This window comes from Folsomia candida, unplaced genomic scaffold (genome assembly GCF_002217175.1).
Source record: "Folsomia candida strain VU population unplaced genomic scaffold, ASM221717v1 Fcan01_Sc025, whole genome shotgun sequence".
NCBI lineage: Eukaryota > Metazoa > Arthropoda > Collembola > Entomobryomorpha > Isotomidae > Folsomia > Folsomia candida.
The window spans coordinates 2,096,230-2,119,705 of NW_019091217.1; the positions used below are offsets into that span (position 1 = coordinate 2,096,230).

General features: G+C 44.0%; 1 protein-coding gene across 1 annotated transcript; it reads right to left on the minus strand.

Moving 5' to 3' along the window:
* Positions 1-230: 230 nt before the first annotated feature.
* On the minus strand, positions 231-4,974 carry LOC110859393. Its single transcript, XM_022108341.2, has 4 exons — positions 3,397-4,974; positions 3,008-3,268; positions 2,462-2,906; positions 231-2,092 (listed from the first exon to the last, which is right to left on the minus strand). The coding sequence occupies exons 1-4, from the start codon at positions 4,108-4,110 to the stop codon at positions 1,788-1,790; spliced, it is 1,725 nt and encodes a 574-aa protein (XP_021964033.1). The 5' UTR covers positions 4,111-4,974; the 3' UTR covers positions 231-1,787.
* Between the last annotated feature and the right edge of the window lie 18,502 nt (positions 4,975-23,476).

Consider the following 23,476-nt stretch of genomic DNA (forward strand, 5'->3'; position numbering starts at 1 on the left):
TATGCGCACGGCTATGGAAATCTTTAATGTTGTGAAATGTAGTGAGACAAAAATCTTGTAAGGGGCCGAATGGTGATCTCGGGCATTTATATTTTTCAATGTGTTTGGTTTTTAATAAAGTAAATCATTTTACTTTTAAAAATATGATTTTTGCAAAAAGCTACAAAATTATTATGAGACAATAAATAATTATTTGAATATAATAATGCCATAATAATGAACAGTACCGATATATATTTCATTAACTTTATTAATAAATTCAAAAACATTTAAAATATTCACACAAATTTTACAACATGGAATGGAACTGAGAAGCAGGAAGAGCCGATACGCGATGACAGTACGGAACGCCTGCAGAATTAAAAAAACTGCGCAGCGTCGAATTATGACACTGGATCGACTGCTTCCAAACAAATTGTAACGCTAAATGTTACGTTCTAATTGAACTTGTCTAGTTGGACGAGATCAAGGGCCACCGTTATTTAAATACCAGTACTAAATATTATTTAACTATAACTCCTAGCATACATATTTCATATTTCTTATAGTTTATACACAGCAATTGACTAGATTGCACTCTCGAAACCTACACTGAAGCTGGTTCGTTTTCGTTCTAACCTACTTATTGACTACAAGCAATATTAATTGGGACTTAGCATTATATGACTTTGGATAAATGTAAAAGTTAAGTGAATTAAGTAAAAACTACGAAGCATGCTCAGCCAATGACTATTGTAAATACATATAAACCCTGTGTTTACATATGTAAATGTATGACTTGACCGGGTCACGCTCATTATTACACCAGTGTCCGTTGCCTCTTGTGCCGTAATACTTAGATAACTATGGCCAGTTCGTATACACTTATCCTAATTGTTGGTGGGTGGGTGGGTGCCTTATCTTAATCCAGCCAAGACATTAATTGCCTAGCTGAGGCCTTACATAATCGACTACTTACTTAAGTACGTGCTACAAATTGTGGTAACACTTACATACATACATGAACAATGTACAAGGTCCGGCCGGAAACCAATGATACAGTTTAGTAGTAAAATTAAATTAAAAAACACGGTGAATAACATTCTAAAAACAACAATTACATATGCACATAAATCATACCTGGACCTGACCTGACTCCAGCAGCATGCCGAGTAAGACGAGATGATGACCTACCTATCTTCCTGCCTGCCTGCCTAACTGCCGACTTCCTCAGAATGAGAAAATTGTTATGAAAATGATGAAATTGGTGAAAGTGTTATGAAATGAACGAGATGAATGAGAAAGCCTCGGGTGAAATAAAGTGGGATGAAATGACGTGGAAAACAATGACAAGATCAAACAAACTGATCTCCACCTGACTAGATTGTACCACACTCTTTGTAAATATACTGACTCGAACTGACGAGACTAATGATAAGCGTATCTTGCATATTAATTCAAAAACTTGCAAATAATATTAGCACAAAGTTCCCGACCATCAAATCTCGACTGACTATATTTTCTGACTATATTCTCTGACTACACGTTTTCTGACTACGTTTTCTGACTATATTTTATTTATGACTATGTTTTCTGACTACCTAATCAATTAATCGACTGACTGGTTTGGTTTCATTCCTGAATGATTGTATGACTTTTATGGTTGACATGGCCTACATGCTAGTGACTTATTAACATAATGACTTGATTGCAGGTACGTATGTATGAAATTCGACTAAAGGATAACCGCTAAACTGCCTCCTGACTAGTTCAGTGGTGGCGAGGGGCGAGGACGGGTGAGTATTCTTTCAAAGGGAGCCGTGGGAGCTGCCGTGAGAGGAGGAGGAGGCGGAGGAGAGAGGGGACATTTGTGGGGTGCCGGTGCTGTGGGACGCAGAGTTGGTCGTCCAGGGTCTCAGGGGACCAAGGTCTGCAGCGAAGGGGAGCGAGTGCTTTTCGGGGATGAGGTGAGACGCCAGGTGGATTTGGAAGTCCTTGTAGTCGCGGAACGTTTTTCGACAAATGACGCAGTTGTAGTCAAACTCCAACTGTCGCGACGACGATTTTGTAGCTGCCACCATGTCATCCTGATCTTCAGACGTGACTGATTCGACTGCAACACAAAGACGTAGTAGTTAGCACATAAATCTACATACATATACATGAGAAAGAATAGTACGAGAAATGCATGACAGTTTGGACTGGGGAAATGCCCACCGTGATATTTCCCCCTAGATCAGGGAAAAGTCAAAGTATGCATACTCTGAATCAATTAGCCGGGTTCTTTCCAACGACACCCAAGCACAGTGACCTTTGACCTCCCTACCTTTACACCCAAGTGGATTTTGACTTTAAACTTGTGTTCTACTAGTAAATATGTGCAACATATCAAAGATTAGGGAAAATATCACGGTGGGACAATTGCGAGTGCCGTGTCTTGAGACAATCTCAAATTCCCCCCATGTGATGATTTTGTTATTACCTTTGGACAACGAGACTGGCTTCATGTCTTGATTGCGTTGATGGTGGTGGTAGTCGACCTCTGTCACATTCTCGTCTTCCTCCTCGCCCCCTAACTGGAACTTACTCGCAGCGGACGCGCCGCCCTTGGAGGATGCTCCTTTGCTGGATGTTTTACCCGTTTTTGAGGACGTGGTTCCACTTCCACGGGGTCGATGCCACCTTCGATGTGAGGCAAGGTTGGCGGGGCAGCTGAAGACCTTGTCACACTCGGGACAGCGGTACTCGACGTGGACGATGCAGGCGCAGCGATGTCTGGCCAGCTCGAAGGCGTCCTCGTACTCCTCTTGACACAGGCGGCACAAGTACGCACCGATCTTGTTCTCTATTTGGGACAACTCCTCCCGCGCTTCATCCGTCACCTCCACCGTGTTGAAGGCAGGGTCAATATCCCCCCGACGAGTGACCTGCACAGGTCAACAAGATAACGCAAATTTATTACATGTTCACCAACAGTCGAGTGAGTGAAGTTAAAGAAATGTGCGCCTTATTTATTTTGGTTCATTACCTGAATGCCCAGCGCTGTCGTTTCCTCATATTTTTCATCCTCTTTGAGGAGCAGGAGCTGGTTCCGCTCGTCCCTCACGGACCCAATGTCGCGGATGATGGTCCCCGAGACGGGTGACGACTTATCCTCGTCAAACTGCAAGCGTCGCACGGCTTTTGTCTTTTTAGAAGGACTTGCACCTCCGCCCTGCTTTCCCCGCTTCCCAGGCGTCATGCTGTTGGAGGACGAGGGCGGCGACTCGACCCCGTTCCTTGCGACCACCTGTTATCACATTATCATCTTACTTGTCAGTCACGCGTATCATGCAGTCATGTGAAATGGAGGTGAAATTATGCAAACAGAGAGAAGAGACAGCGAGAGAAAGTTTTAAGAACTGGTTGCCCACTCACCGATGATGACGACTGCTTCGTGGCCCGAATGGAGGCAGAGGTCCCCGTCTTCCTAGCCGACTCTGGCGTGTGGTGGTGTTGCTGTTGTCTCTTTTTGAGAAGGAGCAGTTCGGCTGGCGGCTGGGGTGTCGACGAGGAATGCCGCTTCAGAGTTAGGTCCAGTCCAACCTCGTCGCTATCGTCGAAATTTGTGTCCTCCTCGTGACCATCATGGCCGTTGTTGTGGTGGATGGTTCTTGGGCTCGTCAATTGCTGCTGCTGTGGGTGGTGGAATGTGGAAAGGGGGAGAAGGCGTGGCGAAAGGAGAAGTTGCTCCGACGCCCGTGGAGACGAGAGCGGTATCGCTCTTTGTCGCTGGTTGGGCGATGGGTGGACAGGCGAGAAGGCGGAGGTCTTGGCCATCTTTCTGGGTGGACTGAGGAGGTTGAGGCCATTGTGGAGCAGTGGGGGGAGTGGCGACGAGGAGGACGACGTTGGACTGCTCACCAACAGCTTATTTCCACTGGGGACTTGGTGTTGCTGGATTTGGTGTTGGTGTTCCGTCCAGAGTTTCGCCCAGTGGAGGAGGGCTGCTGGGTGGAGGGAGGCGGCTGCAGCGGCCAGATTGGGCGACACGGTGGGGGTGTGGTGGTGGTGACTTGCAAAGTCGCCCAGGTATCGGGGTGGGAGGAACAGCTCACTTAGAGACGACTTGTCCATCGCCGCCGTGTACATTAGTTGACTTTGGAGGTGAGATGGCTAGAAAATTGACTAGGTGATGGGATCTGGGTGACTCATTTGTGTTCTGACTATGTGACTGACTATGTGAGGTGATGATGACTAAGAATCTACCTCAGCTATGCAAATGGGACGACTAGACCTTGCAGAAGACCAGACGGATGACTAGTTGACGACGATCCTTCACTCGACTTGATCCTTGACTATGAGATTGAGCCAGCCATCAAGGTTTGACTGTTTGTGGACTTGCTTTGTTCCCTCAAGGACTAGATCGCATTCCTATTTACCTACGACGTGGTATTATTGCTGACTGAGATGGTTGACTAATTGGGGATGGATGACTAGGTGACGGAGGCAAGTTGAGACTAGATGGGATTTTCTTATTTCTATCGGGAGGTGAGACTTACGAACGACGTATTGACTGACTCGGTCTTCGGTCTTTCTCCTCTGATGACTAGTTGTCACTTTCTGTTACTACTTTCACTAGAGTTCACACACTGGACTAGCTGCACTCCAAGTTGACTTAGTTTTTCTTGACTATGCTGCACAGGGACTAGGGACTCGTGGTGCTGGGGGCAGGGTGAGAATTTCTCATTCTCTGACTAGATTGCTTCTGACTTGACGAGATGACTGGAATCTCTCTTCTTTGTAGTTTTTAAGTGTATTAGAAGTGTACTTTATTAGATAATTTAGAAGTAGCTGTTGTGATGAAGGGGAGATTGAGATTTTGTGAGTGGAGAGACCAAGAGTGAGAGAGAGTTGGAGAGGGAGAGAGAGAGAGGGGAGAAAGTTGGTTAGTTGGTGGTGTCTGGAGGAGAGTTGAGGTATGACTGGATTTCTGGAGATGAGCGACACGGCTTTAGTTTTGGTGGTGGATTGGAGCACCGTTTTTTGTTGGCGTTCTCCAGGACCAGCATTCTCCAGCACGGAATATCTCCTCCTCCCGCCATAGCTCCTCCCCATCCAGCGCCCAACCACGTCCGCAGCTCCGAATTGCTTCACATCCCTCTGCCCGACCCCCACCAACCACCAGCCAAATTTCCACGCAGCCACAAATTCCTTCAGACCACGAGCCCTCAGGAAATCTCACTTTCACTTTGTCAACGACATAGCCACGCATCGAGGTACCCTTGGCGTATGGGGATGATTTGCTTACCGTTACTACTTTGTAATTAAGGGACCAGAAGACATGGGATATCCAAATGTTAATGTAATAAGAAATGCGATAGGAATACGTGAAATTTCGGCCTATTTCAACCCATGGTGGACGTCTTTCGCTTTTCGTGCAACCAATTTAACAAAGCTGAGGCCAATTTCCCCATTGGTTTGGGTTAATATTGCTCAAATAGTGACCTTATGTATATCATTGTCTTGAAGTAACGAACAAATTGGATGGTCAAACCTCCAAGTCTCATCCTACCCCAAATCTGCCTGTCCCCTTCCCCCTTTCACTCTAATTACATTCAATATTTGAGCAGCGTTATTACCCTCATACCGTTAGTTTCATATTTGTGAGGACAAGCCATTCTGGGTGGATTATTAATATGTAGAGTACATCATCCCGCTCTGGCTGGCAGGTATCCAGTCACTGTGTCAACAATTCCTTCTCATATCGCCATCCATCCAAAACCCCGACCAACCGTTGCACAATTGTGGAGAAATGATAACCGGTAGAAAATCAATAACTCCGAATTCTCCTGTTGGTTGTAACGTAATCCGGACTATGGACGCTGGTGGTCCAGCATTTTTCATCGTCGTCGTCATCATCGTCGTCCACCATTCTCTCCCCGAACATGTCAGTCAGCTTCCCCGACAGCCAAATATTTTCCTCTCCTCGCTCTGTGCACAGGCCAAACGAGAGAGACCCGTTGAAAATCGATGGATGATGAGCTTCCCCCTTGAATGGCTTACAAAAAGTAATACGTAATAAGTTATGGAATCCTTCTCTACCTGCAAAATTGAGGACAATTCCAAGTTTTTCGTCCTGCTGCACTTTACCCTTCCGCGTGTGCATGCTTGTCGGAGACAACAAGACACAATGTGCATCGTAAAATAACAATGGAATATGAAATGCAGCCAGATTGCGTGATTCGAAGAATTAGGTCATCCAATAACTAGCAAAACAATCTCTGGCCTTCTTGTCTCGCATCTTCTCCGCATAATTCCTTTGTCTGCTCGGTAGGAAATCTGGGTGCGCAGTTACTCGGTGAGAGTGAAAAGTAGGTGGTTAATCCATCCATGACACAACAACAGGCCCATTGTCGTGGCAAGACGAAAGAGTTGAGCAGATGCAGTCGGATGATAATGTGAGCGAGTAGGAATATGCAGATGTGTCGGTAACAATAAATTCGACAGTGTATGCACACGCATCGCGGCTGCTGCTGGTTGTTCCGCAGTGACAATGACAGTGATCTTAAAGGGCAAACGATTGTGTTTTACCATTGATTTCGGATTTCAAGGAAAACAATGAATACCCAAACCAGCAGAGTCACTGATATTCCAACACAATAATTATTACAATAATGACACTCATAATGTAGCAAGCTGCATAGATACAGAACATACATATCACACTAGTTCTCACGTGGGGAAATTGAGACTATAGAAGTTAACAAATGCTGCTATTTCTGACATGCCCGCATATCCGTGTGTGTACTTTTGTATGATACAGTAGTTTGTGAGCAGAGGTAAAGAAGATATGTGGGCGCTCATCAATTAGACAATAAATAATATGAAAAGTAATGTGGATAGAAAAATATAGAAATAAAAAACGCTCTCTCGTAATGTATTCTTGGCCACGTTTCGACCAATGGCACCTCAACTCCCATCAAACACCAGGATGATTTTTGTCCATCCATGGGTTTTGAGAAGAAGGCCGAGAGATAGTCCTTGATCTGGAGGAGAGAACTATACGTACTCACGAGTGGCTACACCACATCTTTTCTGATCATAAGTATATTGGGCTTATTGCTATTATTGGGACTGTTCTGCAGATTATGTGTCATCATGCCCAGTTGAACGTGATGGGTGGGAGTTGAGCATTGCAACTAATCGTCGGGATGAGCTAAATAAAACACCTTGTTTCCAATAAAGGGAAGACGAAGGTGAGAGGCAGATGGAGACGATCTCAAATAAATGATCCCAAACAATGCGCACCAGAGAATGTCAGAATTACCGACCAACTACACTAATTCATCCTGTTCTACTACACAATCTTTTATTTTTAGCCAGCTGCCCGAACACCGAGCTTCACAACATTATGGCAATTGTGCATAGGTATACATACGTAAGGCAGCATCACAAAAGTAGGCATTAAATATTTAGAGGCTGAACAGCAAAAGTCAAACGCTCATTGTTTGCAGGCCATCATCAGAGATTGGATTTCTTCAGAGGAAATCTACACGTAAAAATGGTTCTACTCTGCAATCGTGTAATTATGTATTTAGGCATTTGAGGAGAAGGTTGCTTTGTGTGCCCTGCTTCAAATAATAATGAATGAGCAGTAAAAGTGGGAAGGAATTAGTAATTGTTGTTAACGAACATAAGTGAGCAATAAATTAGTGGACACACAATGCAAGCCACCTAAGAAAGAAAGAAAGAGGGAGCGATCTCAATTTTCACTTTGCAACAAACAACTGATCTCTTTAAAGGCGTCTTCCCCAGGGTCAAGTCAAACCAACGGAACAATAAGTTGACAAATTGGTCAGTGGGAGCTAAACACGATACGATTCATTCATTCTTTTGTCCGGCTTGCCAACCAACCATCCAGGAAAACGTGCATCCTCCAAGTAGAAATTTATTTATCGCTTTTTGAGCACAATTTCAAAGGCGCGACGAGTGAAATGGAGCGAGATGGAGATGAAGAGAAAGGTGCAGTCCAAAATCCAACGAGATGATCCAGACTCTTGTTTTCTTATCCATCTATTGACGAGAAGGAACTTATTCTCTCCTTGGAATCAATTAGTCCTTTTCATTCATCAACACTTTCCTTCTCATCTCTCCTCCACCTCCTCCTCCTCCGTCGTCAGAGCGTCGTAATTAAGTCGCAGTATTACTTGTTGACATGCTCATCATCATCACGACAAACTTTATTGCTTCACAACTGACTGATTGGAATCCTTTTGTTCGCCCACCGGTGAATAAATAGCTCACAAATTGCTCTAATTACTTGACAAAGTTGTTTATTAATTATTCTACTCGTCCTCCTCCTCCTCTGGATTCACTCCTTCTTCCACTTTATCCAGATACGGAATACGCGACGACGTTCGCTCAACTTATGAATATTGATTAAATAAATGTCCACGTGACAAATTGTCAGGCTGCTCAATTTTTCTCTCCATTTTCGCAGTTCCCTCAGAATGTGGATTTGCTCAGATTTGAAATGATAATTGCTTCGTAATCAGTTTTCATGGTGCATGGAAAGTCAGGATTGGGAAGCCGAACTAATTTTCAGCCTGAGATCAGCGATATCGAATATCGTATTATGTGCCCTCAGAAATGCATGTTGAGTTGGCCACATGAACCAACTTGAGAGTTGATTACCCTCCAAGTACGTAAGAGACATGGCGTCATTATCAGCAGTATTATTACTCGAGACAAAGAAAAACCGGAACCATTTACTAGATTTAGGATTATTATCACACCACACGACCCGCATACCAGGACCATAAAGACGGAACTTGTGCTGCTGCAGTACAAATACATGGAAAAGTGTGTGCCCATGTAGATCTTAATCCTCCTCGAAAGGGATTTATTTGTAAAGGCAGTTTCCTTAATGTGTGAGCAGTTAGAGTTGTCTTTCTCCAGCACGCGCTCCAGCCATAACTCAGCTTTAAAGTTTAAAGTTCTTCTTCCAGTTCTTCTTCCAGTTCGTCAGTCAGAGAGACAAAAGAATTGGAGTAAAACAAAGCATTTTTACGTGTCTTGCTCCCCAGAGAGAGAGAGGTTGGATTAATGCATTATTCCGAGGAGGCCGATAAGTGGTGGACGGATGGGGAGGAAAGTGAGCAAGGTAGAGCACCAGCGAGTCCACAAACATCTGCCTCTCTATTTGTGACCCTTTATTGTTATCATCATCAGGGTGAGGGACGCCTTGGTTGGGTTGGTATGGGCCCTTCTTGTCTGGCACACCTGCACATTTCCATATACCTTTCTCCCCCAGCCCCAGATGTGCTCCTTCCACACTTTCAAATGCAAATGCTCCACACACGAACTCTAATCTTGCCGAGGTGAGTATTTAATATGTGGTGCAGCGTCGTTGTTTGGATGGAGGGGATCACCAGCAGTCAGACCAAACCAGGTACACAGAACCAATCATTTTTATTACGACCACAGCACATTTTTCTGAAGTGATTCATCCCCCAAAAAAATGCTGAAAACAACTGCACCAGCAAAACTATGTAGCAGACAAGAGTCCCATATTTTGCCGGCGGTGTATGCTGTTTAGTATCTGTTGGCATTATTAAGGAATTGCTGCTCGTTGTGCATATGCCCTTCGAAACATGAATCCAATAAATACCTTTGGACCTGGAGAACAATGTCCCCAATTGAAGCTGACGCGACGCGGTAGTGGACACCTTGTCGCGCGTCCCTTCAACAAAACAAAGCTGCTCCACGAGTAAATATGTTGGACTCTGTGCTGGGCAAAAAGTCTGCTCGATACTTTTGCACCTTTTCAGTTCAGATACGTACATTACATTCATGAGCATTTAGGAAGAATTTATTTTTATTTTCGCTTAAAGGAAAGTAAAAGGTATCAACATTTACCCATGATCAAATATGAATAAAGTGCACATTGTAACGAAGGGTATGGGAGCAAGGAAACAATCATTGAGGGATTTCACGTCAAGTTCGTAACCTACGTAACTGCGTTAGGTTTGTAAGTTTACACACTCTTGACGTGAGTTGACTTTGTAAACATTTTTTAGTAAAAAAAATATCGCATATAAAACGTCATCAAAATGTTGCTAGCCAACTTTATCCTAGCGTACACCAAATGACATGTAATTTTTTTGAATTTTTTTGCCTGAAATATCAGTTTTTCAGGAATTACACAGCCATTTCTTATGTCACAAAATTCTATAATATACCAAAATGATCGTATGATCAAGACCGATCGATTGATACCCCTCTGGATGAAGTGTGTCAATTTAGCCCAGATTTGACATTTGGGGGCTGGTCGGATAGCGACCAATATTTTCGGCTGGCAGCAATCTTTTGTTAAATAATTAAATTAATTTGCATGTCGGGACGAGATCACATAAAAATGTACAATAGACAATTCGTCTCTAAGACAATTTCAACCGAAAATTCAGATCTCAAGCACTCGAATTATTTACGAACTTTTGTTTACGAACCAAAAACATGCTTTTGAAGTGCGTAAGTTTCGTAAAAGTTCGTAAGTCAATTTTCCTTAGAAATGTGTGTAAAAGTTCGTAAAAGTTTGTAAGCTTACAAACCTTACGCAGTTACGAAGGTTACAAACTGTGACGTGAGTTCCCTCATTGTTGTTGTGGTTTGTTCCTCAAATCATGGGGATGGCGTGGAGAGGGTCCTTTACTTGCATATGCTCTTGAGGAGTTGCGGAAGGGTTGTGTGTGGCATGCTTGAAAATCGTTTTGGATTCATACATTTATTCATGATCATAATTTTAGGTATGCAATTTCGAAACATGATTGAATCTCAAGTGGACCCCGTCGTCTCTTCTGTGCGAGTACTTGAGTCAAATTTGGTTAAATCTCAAATTGTTTCGCTTTGGTGGTGGTCGCGCCTGGGTTGGTCTGACTATTGATTCAAATTCTACGAGGATGATGATTATGAGGGCAAATCCTTAAATTAAACTCGAATTGTTGAACGACTTGATAGATTTCGTGGGAATTGTGTCTCAAATCAAAATCCAATCTTTTTCTCGAGTGGAAGAAAGTGCATGCGTAAAAACAGCCACTTGTCCGCATGTTGTGTCTGCCTAGATTTCATTCATCCCAGAAAACGGTGGTGGTGAAGGTCGTCTCTGAAGTAAAATAGTGGTTGGACGTCTCAATAGCAAAAGAAAAGAAGGGCCCTTTCTTTAGACGATGGGGACGAGGGTCGTACAAATCTCACTCATTCAATCCTATCCACCGCACCATCAACGAGATATTTAAGGAGGAGGAGGGGTCGGTCTCTTTTCATGCTTCGTGGCATGTTGCTCGTGGTTTATTGGTCTGGTAAAAAAGTGGACAAGTCTTGTTCAGGAGAAAGGCGTCATAACATGGGGCACAGGTTGAAGAAGACTCGTAAATAAAGACGGGAAGAAGTAAATGGTTTGCTTTATGGGGTGTCAGCAGGTTGTCTTAATTTACATTTTGACTCAAGTATGTGCTCCCCTCAGTCTTCTGAGTGTAGTTGAGCACAATTATGGGCCACTCTGTATATACTTTGTGGGCTCTTTCTCCTCAATACCTGAGGACGATGAATGAATGAAAGGAAGAAAGACGATGAGATCTTATCACCATGAGAAAAATTACCAAACTCATTGTTGCTCTGCATGCTTGGGCAAAATATGTAACCCTTTATTCATTAAATTCTTTCTCTTTGCACTCCATTTATCTCAACAATCGCCACTCAGACGTCATTTTCAATCCAACGAATGAATGGCAAACCCTGCAATGTTTGTTTCTCAACTGCCCACGACCATACACAAACCAGACAATTTAGAACTCTAGCAATCCAAAAAATCCACTCGAAAAGGGCTTGAACAATGTGGTCGACGTTTTTATGAGCCGAGAAACAATACGCAAGCCAGCAGATTTCGCAGGAGAATGAAAAGAGGAAAAGTTGTGATTCATATATTCATTCAATCACCGTTTTGGAAGCCCATGGTAAAAACAGCAGCATCAACATCGGTGATCTTAAATCATATTCATTCCACTCTTTTTTAAGGGCTGTGACAAAGCGGAGAGTTTCTTTTTGAAGAGTGTCAGCAGGAAGCCAATCCAATCAAAGGTTTTAAAAACATTGGATCCTCTAAAAATTTAGTTTTGCATTTCAAATTTCGATTCAAACTTTGAAGAGGGTTTTACGGCTATGGTTTCTCTCTTATTTGTCGGCTTGTTGATTAGCTGAGACGATAATAATGGGAATGAGGGAGCGAACGGGGAGAGCGAGAGCGCATTTACAAGTTATGTAATGACCGACCAGGACATCAAACTGATCGCTTTGCTTACATAACAAAGTGATGGATCCGATGTTTGGCTGGCTGTGGGAAGAGTGAGACGACTGACGACTCGGAGAATAAAATTCTCGCCTATCTACCAACAGACAAAGGGCAGAAGTTAGTTATTGAGGCTATTATGAAAAAATGCGAGAATAATATTTGGTAATGATCATGTTTTAAAGCGTGCCTGCCTAATAATCGGAGTGGCTCATTAGTTGGACTTGGAAGCCTGTGATGGGTAGTTGGTGCGGTGGTTTAGTTTGATTTGGTTCGGTTTCGGATTTTGGATCCCAACCGAGCGAGCCTGGAGAGAGAGACAGATGTGCAAAATTGATGCTGAGTTGTCCGTCGAATGGTTTCGCATCATTGAGAACGATAATAATCACAAAGTCCCACTAACTAACCAGCCAACCAACCGTCGTCGTTATCATCTTCCTCCATGTCAATTGTGTAACATCATCACTTTTTTCTAGCTCAGGAAGGATGATCGTCTCAATTTTCCCAGAATGAAAACTGGAAAACTGAGCTCGAGTAAATTGTCGTAAATATCATGCGTTCATTCGTACGATGCGTTCCTGGCAGTAGGAGCACCGTCGCCACCCGATCCGAATAAATAAATACGTCAAATGCAGCGCTGGTGGTGAGGCTGGAGAAAGTGGTGGGATAAATGAGGCATATTTCTATTCTGTTACCTCTGTTATTCGACTCTGGCGTAATGATGAGGTTGTTGGGAGGAGAAAAATGGAGAGGAATTCAATCCTAAGCTTGTTTTTCAGAGAGACGCTCATTGTGTCCGACTTTTGCTCGGGAGAGACTCAGAACCCTTTTATTTGCAGAGTGTAAGGAAACGTGGCTGGAGGAGATCGAGAGGTGTACGTACAATAAATGCGGGCATCGTTATAAGCGGATTCCCTTCATGAAGGATAATGGGGAGTAAATCCTTTAAAAACATCTTCAATTCCGGCGAGCAAAGTGCGACAATGAGCTCCGCGTTGTACGTGTGCGTGTGCATCGCTGTATATATGGCGGGGAGGCGCAAGAACTCGAGAAATTCGACACAATCGAAGAATCCACATTAGCGGTGATTGCATCGTTCCGGGACGAGAATCGGATTTCTTCTTCGGGGAACAATCACCCCACGATGGAGACGCCGCATCCCTCCCACGGACCCAGAGCATTTGGTGCGAATGTGGATGGACGTCCCCCAAATTCCGAGATGTGTCAGAGGGAAATGTCGTTGTTGCGACAGAGAGACGTCCGGAATTGCTGCGACAAGTAAAGGAGTAAACGCTCCTCGTGACGGACACAATGGGGCAAAAGCTCTTGTCGAACAAAATTATTTCACTCGTCCAATCCTATTTATTACTTCCTATATATACTCTCTTTCTTGCCTCTTGCCCTCACGACTCCTCGGCCCTGAAGCACCCATAACCATAAGAAAACCATGTTTTTAAATCGTCTCCTTTAAACACTTTACAATATGAAGCAAATCACGGGAAATGAAATTCTTATAGAAAAGCATAGAGCATTTTTGTGTAATAAGGTAATGCGATTTTTAGACGGAATTCAATTAGGAAGGTTGGCTAAATCGTATTAGCTATTTTTATCGGGTCGGGTGGTGCGAAGTCTTTGTTCGTCTCAAATGGTACCTCTCCTCGAAATAATTCTGCTATTTGCATTTATTTATTTATCTATCTGCAGCATCAACTCTACACTTTTCAGGGTGGAGAAAGCTCTACTAATGAAGTGCAATGCATTCTCACAAGATTCCCCATCTCCAGACCTGTTGCTCTCCCAGAAGAAAGTGAGCCGTTCTTGACTTGGTTCTTGTGACGCACTGGTTTCCTCTCTCTCCTCGTCATATTCATAACTGAATCAATTTCTTTCTCGATAAAAAAGAGAACGAAATCTGTCTGCCCACATATTTCTACTGGACAAACACTGCTGCTTGTATCAGTGCATTTGTATATACACCCTCCGTGAGAGAAGAGCCCATCATAAGGTTTTCGAGTTGCGACCGTAAGTTGGTCGAGATTTTGAGTGGTTTTATTGGATTTTATAGCATTCGGACGACTTGTGTGTGATGCTTTCTTTCTTTCTTCTCCTCCTTCTAATGGCTGAGTGGAATTCTGGATGAGAGCTAAAATAATAATGGAATGATGACGGACTGGAGTATCGTCGCATCCCTGGTCTCCTCTCCAGGCAGGAGAGGAGGGCGATAGGGACAAAATTGAATTAGTGATCTTCATGACATTTTGTGTATCTGTTGAGAGCTCGACTCCATTAGGACAAGAGTCACTTTCTAATAAACAAAGGCAACGGTTTTGAAATTTTTAGAAAAGTGGTCTCCCTAAAACTTTGTTCAATTTAAACGATATCGTTGTATCGCAATCTCCCCTCCATTTCTTTACACAAATCTATCCCCACAGACGTCCAAGTAATTAATAATATCTGTGCATATGCAAGGCAAATAAGACGGTCAAAAGTGGCATGATCCCACGCCATCCATTTAATTCCGTCTCATATCACTTGGACCATGCACAAGGTTCAGTGCAAACATGTCTCTTTAAACTTGGGGTAAATTATATATTTGAGCAAATCGATGAAACAGCACCGAATTCACCCTCTCCATGTGAAGTTCGGCATGGATTTATCGTCCAACTTGGTGAGGAAGGTAATGGAGTGGATCAACGTCACCCTATATTCTTCTCTCTCTCTCTATTAAGGGGCTCATCTAAGCAAGTATGCCAATTGGTCGTGGACTATTTTATAAATTACCATGCACAACTGACACGGAAACCTCAGACTGAATTGGGATGCTTCCACTGTCATTTGAGGCCACATGTCCCCGAAATTCGGATCGTGGGATCCTTTTTCATTCTACCCGAATTTGCTGCTTCATCATCAGATTCACCATTATCATCGTCCTATTTTTTTATCTCTAGTCGTATCTGCCCACTCGTAATATTATTACGAATCTGTATCTGCATGGTATATTTGGAAGGGCTTCACATATGGCTTCAGAACTCGCGTCAGATTTTTTGTGGATGGCTGGACGATATCTCTCCTCCGCCGCTGCGATAGAATTTCAGTGGAGGAAGGAGTGCGTGGTGGAAAAACAAAGGGCTCCTGCCTGGAAATGGAAGGGAGGAACCCTTACTTACTTGCGCTCTCTCTCTGCCAAATAAGGATCGGATTTATTTATCCCCGCTTATTCACTCACTTCATTGTGATGGGTTCCTCCATCCGAATTCGGTTGGACGGATGAACAACTCTGTAAATGTATAAGAGTGCGACCATCATTCCTCTATTCATGCCTCGTTGGCGCCCAAGTCCCCTCTGCCTGGCTGGCGTTCAAAGTAACGGAGTGTGACAATGGCGACGAGGCGACGTCGTCGTGACATTCCCCAATCCATCTCCAGGGACTTTTCGACCCTGCACTGCTTTATTTTTCGCTTCGGAACATTCAATTCTTCACAGGTTTCTGGTCTATGAACGCATTTCAGGATCCAACGCTATCCAAATCCTGCCCTCATCACCACGTTGCACACCAAACCAGCCCAGCCTTGTCCACCGTCTCTGAGGATGAGAGGAAATCAGTTCGTTCGTAGTGGTGGAAGGGAAAGGAAGGGACAGGTCGATGGTCGTCATCATCGTGTATTTGCAGACCCTTCTTTTCGATGGTGCGGTGGAGGTTCGTAGTCGTGGTGGCACGCGTCTCCCCCTCGACACACCTGGCTGTCACGCGACAGGACAGGCAGCTGAGTCATTCTGCCTATTCAAATAGGAGGCAGAAAAAATAGGGAGCTCCGAATTCGGGCACTACCACCGACCAGGCAGCTGCCATCCTCCCCCCGTGCCCTTCCATCTCATTCCATTATCATGTCAAAAGAACTGCAGTGCTATGCTCTGGCTTACTCGACGATCCATTCCTCTGGCAGAGCTTGATTCACTCCGCCATTCACCCTTTTCACCATCAGTCGCAAATACATAAATGCAGGCTCTCATTTCCAACAATGTTAACTCTGGAAGCGACCCATTGTTCTGGAGGGTCCCCTTTTCGACCCTGCATAAAAATCACCCCGGCTGAAGGATGAAAGGCATCGTTTCGCATCCACAAAAATGTTGCCCCTTTGTTCAGCAGATCTGAAAGCCAGGCTGGAATTCTTGCACAAAAGGCAAGCAAGGTGTGCATTGTGTGCTCGTACACTTTCGTTTCTTCTATTCATACATACATGACCGGGTCTTTAATAATGAAGGCAAACTTGTTCTGGGCACCACGTCGTCGTCGTAAATAAAGCGTCCGACCGAGGAGGAGATGAGCGTGTGCATCTTATTGAACTTCTTTTGTCCTCCGAACGTAAATAAATAAGAAAGTGGTGGTGCACTTTAAGCCACGTGTGTCCCACCTTGTCTCGCCTTTTTGTAAATAGCAGTTTGTGAAAGGGAAAGGAAGTTCGTTGGCCGTCGTGTTTACAAACAAGGTTCTTCTTTAGAGGAAGAAAAGGCCTTCGTCTTACGGCCTATAGCAATAATCCACCTACATTTCTGTACCTACGTCTGACATGGGGTGAAGGTTGTTGCACTTCCGCCCTTACTGCTCCCAGGTGCACCACGGAATTTATGATTTCATGAAAGCATGTTCTGCTTCCTGGTCATTTTTTTACCAAGACAAAGGTGGCAGGTGATTTATTCCACCGGAATTCAATCCGACTCGTTCGTATGACATGGATCATGCAAAACGGGAATTGTTGTGGTGTTTTATGGAAGCGGAGGAGCGGAAGTGATGATCCAACTTCCGGATTCCCATGCTCGATGGGGCACGAAAGAAGGAAGTGGAAATTCTTGCATTGTGGTCACACACAAAATCGACATTTGATTAGCTCTCTCTGGATTTGGATGGACTTTGGGCTGTGCTTCTTATTCGGATGATGCACGCAAGTAGAGAATATTTTGGAGAGAGGAAACCTGGAGGTGGAGGAAGGAGGAAGGGTTGCGATGATTGTTGAGGAGACATCGCAGAGTTATTATTGAGTTGGTCGTGCTGGTTGTTTCTACCGAATTTCATTTTTTACTGCATTCTTCTTCATCCCCTTCCTTCCTTCCCGTTTGTCCGCCTATCTCTCGAAGTATTGTACATGTTATGACCACACCTGGATGACTCATCTCACCGGGTTGGATTGATTGCATGGCGTAAAACACCCGGTGTTTTGGGAATGTCAGTCTGTAAAATGTACGTACGTATGCGATAGTAAACCTTTGTCTAGGTCGTCGGATATTCACTACGTACATAAGCACATAGTGGGTAAGAAGGGTCCGGGTTGAATGTGGAGCACAACAAGCAGGGTGAGCAGGACTATGAAAAGAAAATTACGAAACATTATTCAGTCCCAACCCTCGCTCGTCTCTATTTAGTTATGTTTCCGAGGGTCGACACAAAATTGCTGTGCTTCCATAAGTACGTCTAGTACGTATGTATGTACGTACACATGCAGTGGTGAGTGGAAATAGGGCAGGTTCCATACAAACAGTATTTCTCCCGACAATATGCTGTGGATGCTGCCTCCGCATTTCGGTGTGTGTGGATTTCATTGCAAATCAAACAGAGAGAGAGGTCGTGGGGTCGGAAGCGGGGCAAGAGAACGGTGCGTAGCTCTGGTTGAATGCATCTGTCCAATCAATCCACCTTTCTCGGTGATGTGCAATGTGACCCCAACGAAACCAGACCATTCCACCACCACCAGGACGCTCAACCAACCACTCACACTTCCACCCACCACTGGTGGGCCACCAGACATCGTCGTGTACCAAATGTACCCTCATCAGCTACTAATTCCTCTCAAGAATATTTGTTTCATCCAACAACAACGCGTCGTCGTCTATGGTTTTATTTACGTACACGAAACAATGGAGAGACAGGAAGGAAGAAGACCTCTCATCGACTGACTGAGTATAAGTTATACTGCCACTAAACGAAACTTACGATTTGATCCTCTTCTCAATGAACAATAATTTTTACGTAAAAAGATGAAAAGAATTAGTATGTTCAACTTTTTGGGACAAGGGAAATTGAGTTTTGGAACTCAGTCGAGCGGTGAAAACAGCCACAGCAGACTTATTATTTTCATCGTTTTCCAGCATTTTTAGGGGGCAATTAAGCTGTTTCTGAATGTGGTACATATGTATTTATGGGAGGGCGATAGTAGGATTGCAACTTGATGATTTCTCGTAATTCTTTGTTGGGAGGAGGACAAGAGAACAAATAAGTGGGGACGACGATGAGGAAGAGCGTATTTAATCCGATTTCCGCATTACACATTATATTTCCTCCTCACAATATGTGCATCTCTATAATATTTACTCAAATTCGCTTCATCGACCTCACCTCAACTTACTATCTGTTCAGCACCTCCAATGCCACAACTTTTGTACTCTTGCCATTCTCAAAAGTTGAAATAACAACAGGATTCACAAGTTTTATTTAGAAACATCCGACAACAACTGGCTCAGGTAAAGGTTAAGAAACGTACTGATGGTGGGTGGGATGACAATGGGCGTCAGAAAGAATGGCATCATCCACAATTTTACTTTGTAATAAGCACTCGATTGAACGTACACCAGTTTCCTCACCATGAAATAATTACTTTTCCCGACTCGGGTCGTCCCATTCTACGAAACATATTTGACGGTTCCCGGCCCAAGAATTTTATGATTTAAGGGAGGAATTTTTGGCACTCATTTTGCTGGTATACATACACGCTCTGGAACTACAGGGTCCGTCCTACTCCTCATCGTCGTCGTCGTCATTGCCGTTGCTACAATTCTGACGACTTTCTCTATTCGAACAATATGCGACGCCATCTATCCTCAGCCTCCGCATATGCCAACATTCAATCCACATTCTTGACACAACATTATCTCCCTCGTCCTTCCTTCCTGATGGCGATGAACATTACATGGTCCACACATTCCAAAGTTCTGCTGACAATAAACGAGTGAACTCCAAGCGACCCACGCACCTGTGCCTGCCTGCCCAATGCAAGATCAAGGTGGTGGATTAATCTGAGCAGGTCGCTGTGAGGAACCTAATTACGTGAGGAATGCCGCTGTGAACGAATCTCTCTGTCCCTGGAATGTCTTGATGATGTCATGCAGGAAACCCATCTTTGTCTCTGCTTGATGAGAATTTCACCATTTTCCAATAATGACGAGGGGAGACGAGTATCCATCATTTTCGAGGAAGCCGTGCAGGTTGTTGTAGCAAAATCTGGGATGAACTACTTTCAAATGTACCATGCAGTCTGCCAGCTAATTCCTCTATTCTTCCGAGGCCAGCAAGGACGACGGGCAACAAAAGGTCTATTTTTACTGGGCTTCTTATGATCTTACTCGAACACAAGCATAACGAGGGATGTTGTGTCATCCACGAATTTTACTTATTTATGCAACATTTGTTAAAACAAAGGGTTGTTGCATAATAATTCTGCTGCCGAGCATAAAAGACATTATTAATACGTGAGACACGGACGCATTGTGACTCATTATTTTCATGTCAGAAGAATAGACGGAGATATGCAGTCACCATTCCGCCACGTCGACGGTATTAGATTAGCAAAAAGTGTGGCATATCGTTACCGAAAGGAATCACCTCGACCGAACGGCAAATGAAATGCTTTGCACTTACATTTTATTACTCTGTCATCATCACGAATGAATTCATGACATAATCGTCGTCGGTATCGTCTCTTGGCCCATATGTCGCTCTTTCGGCATATGCCCTCCACTGCACTGAAGGGTTGTCTCACAGTAGTTTATCTTCCACTGGCTTTTTCACTCTGAATGCTGTGTGACATTTGTTCACAACTTGTTGGAGGAGGTGGGACGACAAAAAGTCATGAATTTTAAGTTTATGGCTTCAGCATTCAATTTGATGCGAGTACAAAAATGTTATCCATGCATTACATGGATTGATGTGTGGTGCTGATGCTGTGCTCTTCTGAGGTGGTTCTGTGTATATGTGGCTGGTGGGTGGAAGGGACGTAAAAATGTTGATGTTTCCATTAAAAATGAGCTTATGGCGCCCATCTCTCTCTACTTAGGAAGCTATAGGAGTGGGAGCAGTGTATGTTGTCGTGCGTGGTTGTAGGTTCCAAAACTTTGAAGAATTCATGTCGTGCGGTTTGGAGATTTTGCTGATGGATTTTCCATTGGAGACGTAATATAATGCTGCACTCACTCCTGGATCAGCGGCTTTGGGGCTGCGTAGTCTAAAATGTATCTACATATTTAATGGGAATATGATGGGATGGCCCTTGAATAAGAACATGATTGAAATTTTATACCAGAGCCACCAAGCAGTGTCCTCCTCCTCCAGTCCCGCACTATGGGCTGACGGGTCTGCTGGCTTTTCCAGAAAAGATGCAGAGAGCAGAGACTTGTTGTGCGTGATGAGTTTTTAACTGGAGAGGAAGAAGAAGAGTCGTCGTCATGCCTGCTCCTGCTGCAGGGGACCCAGTGCATGCATTCGAAATCTGTGGGGAAGAGATCACAAGAAGGTGAGTGCCCATCCTCGCCCCGACGTTCGTACGTATTTCTTGTGGCGTTCGAGAAAATCCCAACCAGTTCGCTTTCTTCGTCTTCTTTTTTGGCGTCGTCGTCATCGTCATACAGCCATTCGTTCAGTGAGCAAAGGCCGTGCTCATCATGATAGTTTTTCTAGCTGCCTCCTCGTCTTGTCAGGCTTTTGCTAATCATCATCTCATTGCAAATTCATATGGTCCGTGTTCCTCTGGGAATTTGCTGCCTCCTCGTCTCATCCGTCCCTCCTTTGTTCGTATGCAAATGGGGAAATGTTTCATCTTTCTCGCTAATCATCTCCCATCCCATCTTCCCTTTTCTTACACGCCAGCCAGCCAAAACCTCACCCAATCCACCGCCATCCTTCTCGATTAGCCTCTCGGCACGAGGCCAGGAGAAAGCGCAGATTATACCAAAGGCAGCTCCACCACAAAATGACTGGCAGCATACCAAATTAGCCAAATCATGTAAGTAACCTCATAACAAACCTGGATGGCTTAGATTTCCCCAAGATTGATTGTCATCACATTTTTGCATGTTTTCCCTTGATTGATGTTTTTACCAAAACTACTCCGAGGCAGACATACAGCCAGAAATAATAAGCATTTATGAGGCAAGTAATGTGGAACATGTTGAACTAATGGCTGTCATGTCATGTATATTTGTCATATTATTACAATTTCTGGTGAGATTTGGTTGAGGGGGAAGCGGACCGGGTGTTCAGACATGATAAGCCTCCAGTGAGTGAGGTGGATGAGTGGACACACGCAAATGAGAATTCCGTGTCGCCCCACTCCAGGTATTGCAATAATGAGGACCCACTCACCACATCTGTGTTTGACTTGTGATAAAAATGTCATGTCGCTCATAATGGGATTCCTCGAGCCAAGTTTTCCATGCGATTAAATACTCTCCCACTCGGACAACAAGGAGAAACTGACATTATTTCATTTGGAGATTGCAGGCAATATTGAAATCTGGATCTCTGGTCATCCTTCTGCATGTCAGCATTCATGTGGTGCAGAAAGGTTCTTTCAGTTATGGTCACACGTGGGGAAAGCGGCCAGTTTACGGACTGATAGTGGACACAGGAACATGCAATGACTACAATGATGTAGGAGCAATCATGTCATCATCCACTCCACCGATGCCTGTTGATTCCTCGGACAATTTTACGAGAGAAAGTGCTCTCGAACGGGGAAGGAAATGTAGGCAAACAGAGGAAAAGACGTCTCAGCCTCATGATTTTCAGGCTGATTTTCTAAGCAAGGAAGCAAGCACTTAGGACTCCACTCGGAGGAGGAAAGATGTAGTGTTTCTGAGATTCGAGAGACATTATTGCATTGTAAACGGATGACCAGTAGGTAAACTACTGGACTGGAACCTCCCAGGAGACCTCGTTACTCTGACGGACTCGGCATAAGCAGAACCAGCCACGAAATGAGGGCATTGTTATCATCATCTCATCTCCCCACTATTATTTACTTCCTCGTCGTCCTCATCAACATGTCATGCACATGGGTCAGCAGAGAACGGCGGAGAAAGTCGTACTTAAGTGGAGCTCATTTCTCATCATCGCCACTCCAACGGAACAAATCCTTGTTGCCAGTTTGGGCTTTTGTGGTGTTGCTGATTACTTGGTCTCACCCAGGAAGGAAGGGAAGGAACAATAAATGATGCCACTTGTATTGTCGCATCCTTATTATTTCACGCCTCGAGTGTACGATGCCATTATAATTTTTAAACCGAATCGGATTTGGTCTTGTTAGCAGACAGCCATCAAACCCTCACCAAAAAGATTACGCAGCCAGTCCCGCAAGTCGAGATAAATATTGCCTTTCATGTAAAATGTGACAATGTTGAAATCTGTGTCTTTATTGTAACACACGGTTAGTATATTTCGCTCTTCCATCCAAACAATACACTTGCCCGAGAGGAAGAGAAATAACAAGGTGTACGGGTATGAATTACACGTGGGGTGAGTCGTAAATAATAAGGCAGGGAAACCAACAAGTACATTTGAGGACAAATTGGTACAGCATCTCGAAAGATATGGCTAGCTCACAAACCACAAGACGATTCAATTGGAGAAAATTCGATCGGATTATGATTAGTAAATACGTTTTGTGCTCTCTCTCTTATTATGCGAGCACACAGTTGTGTCATCATCTCAGCAAATCCTTGCCAGGATTCTCCTCGGATTATTTGTACGTGGGTAGGTCTCATCCTTTGACTCATGATGATGAGAGTTAGTTGAGACGGGCGACGAACAATGGGAGCCAAGAAAGAAGGAGAAAAATAATATGAGATCTTACATCCAGAGTTATTGGTCGTCTGTGTCGTGGTTTTGGTCACAAGTAATTACCCATCGGACATGGAGAGAAACGACGTAGCAAATAATAAAAGTCTCTCAGATCTTGTGATCTGATGTGAAACACAACAAAGGGAAATGTTGTTATTGGACGTCGTATTGCAGCCTTGTGTCTTGGTCTTCTTTTGGTCTTGTTGTATTGCATCAGAGGCTGGTGGTGGTGGGGAAAATGGGGGCAGGAGAAGATTCCCTGAGAGGAGGAAGAAGGTATTAAGGGATGA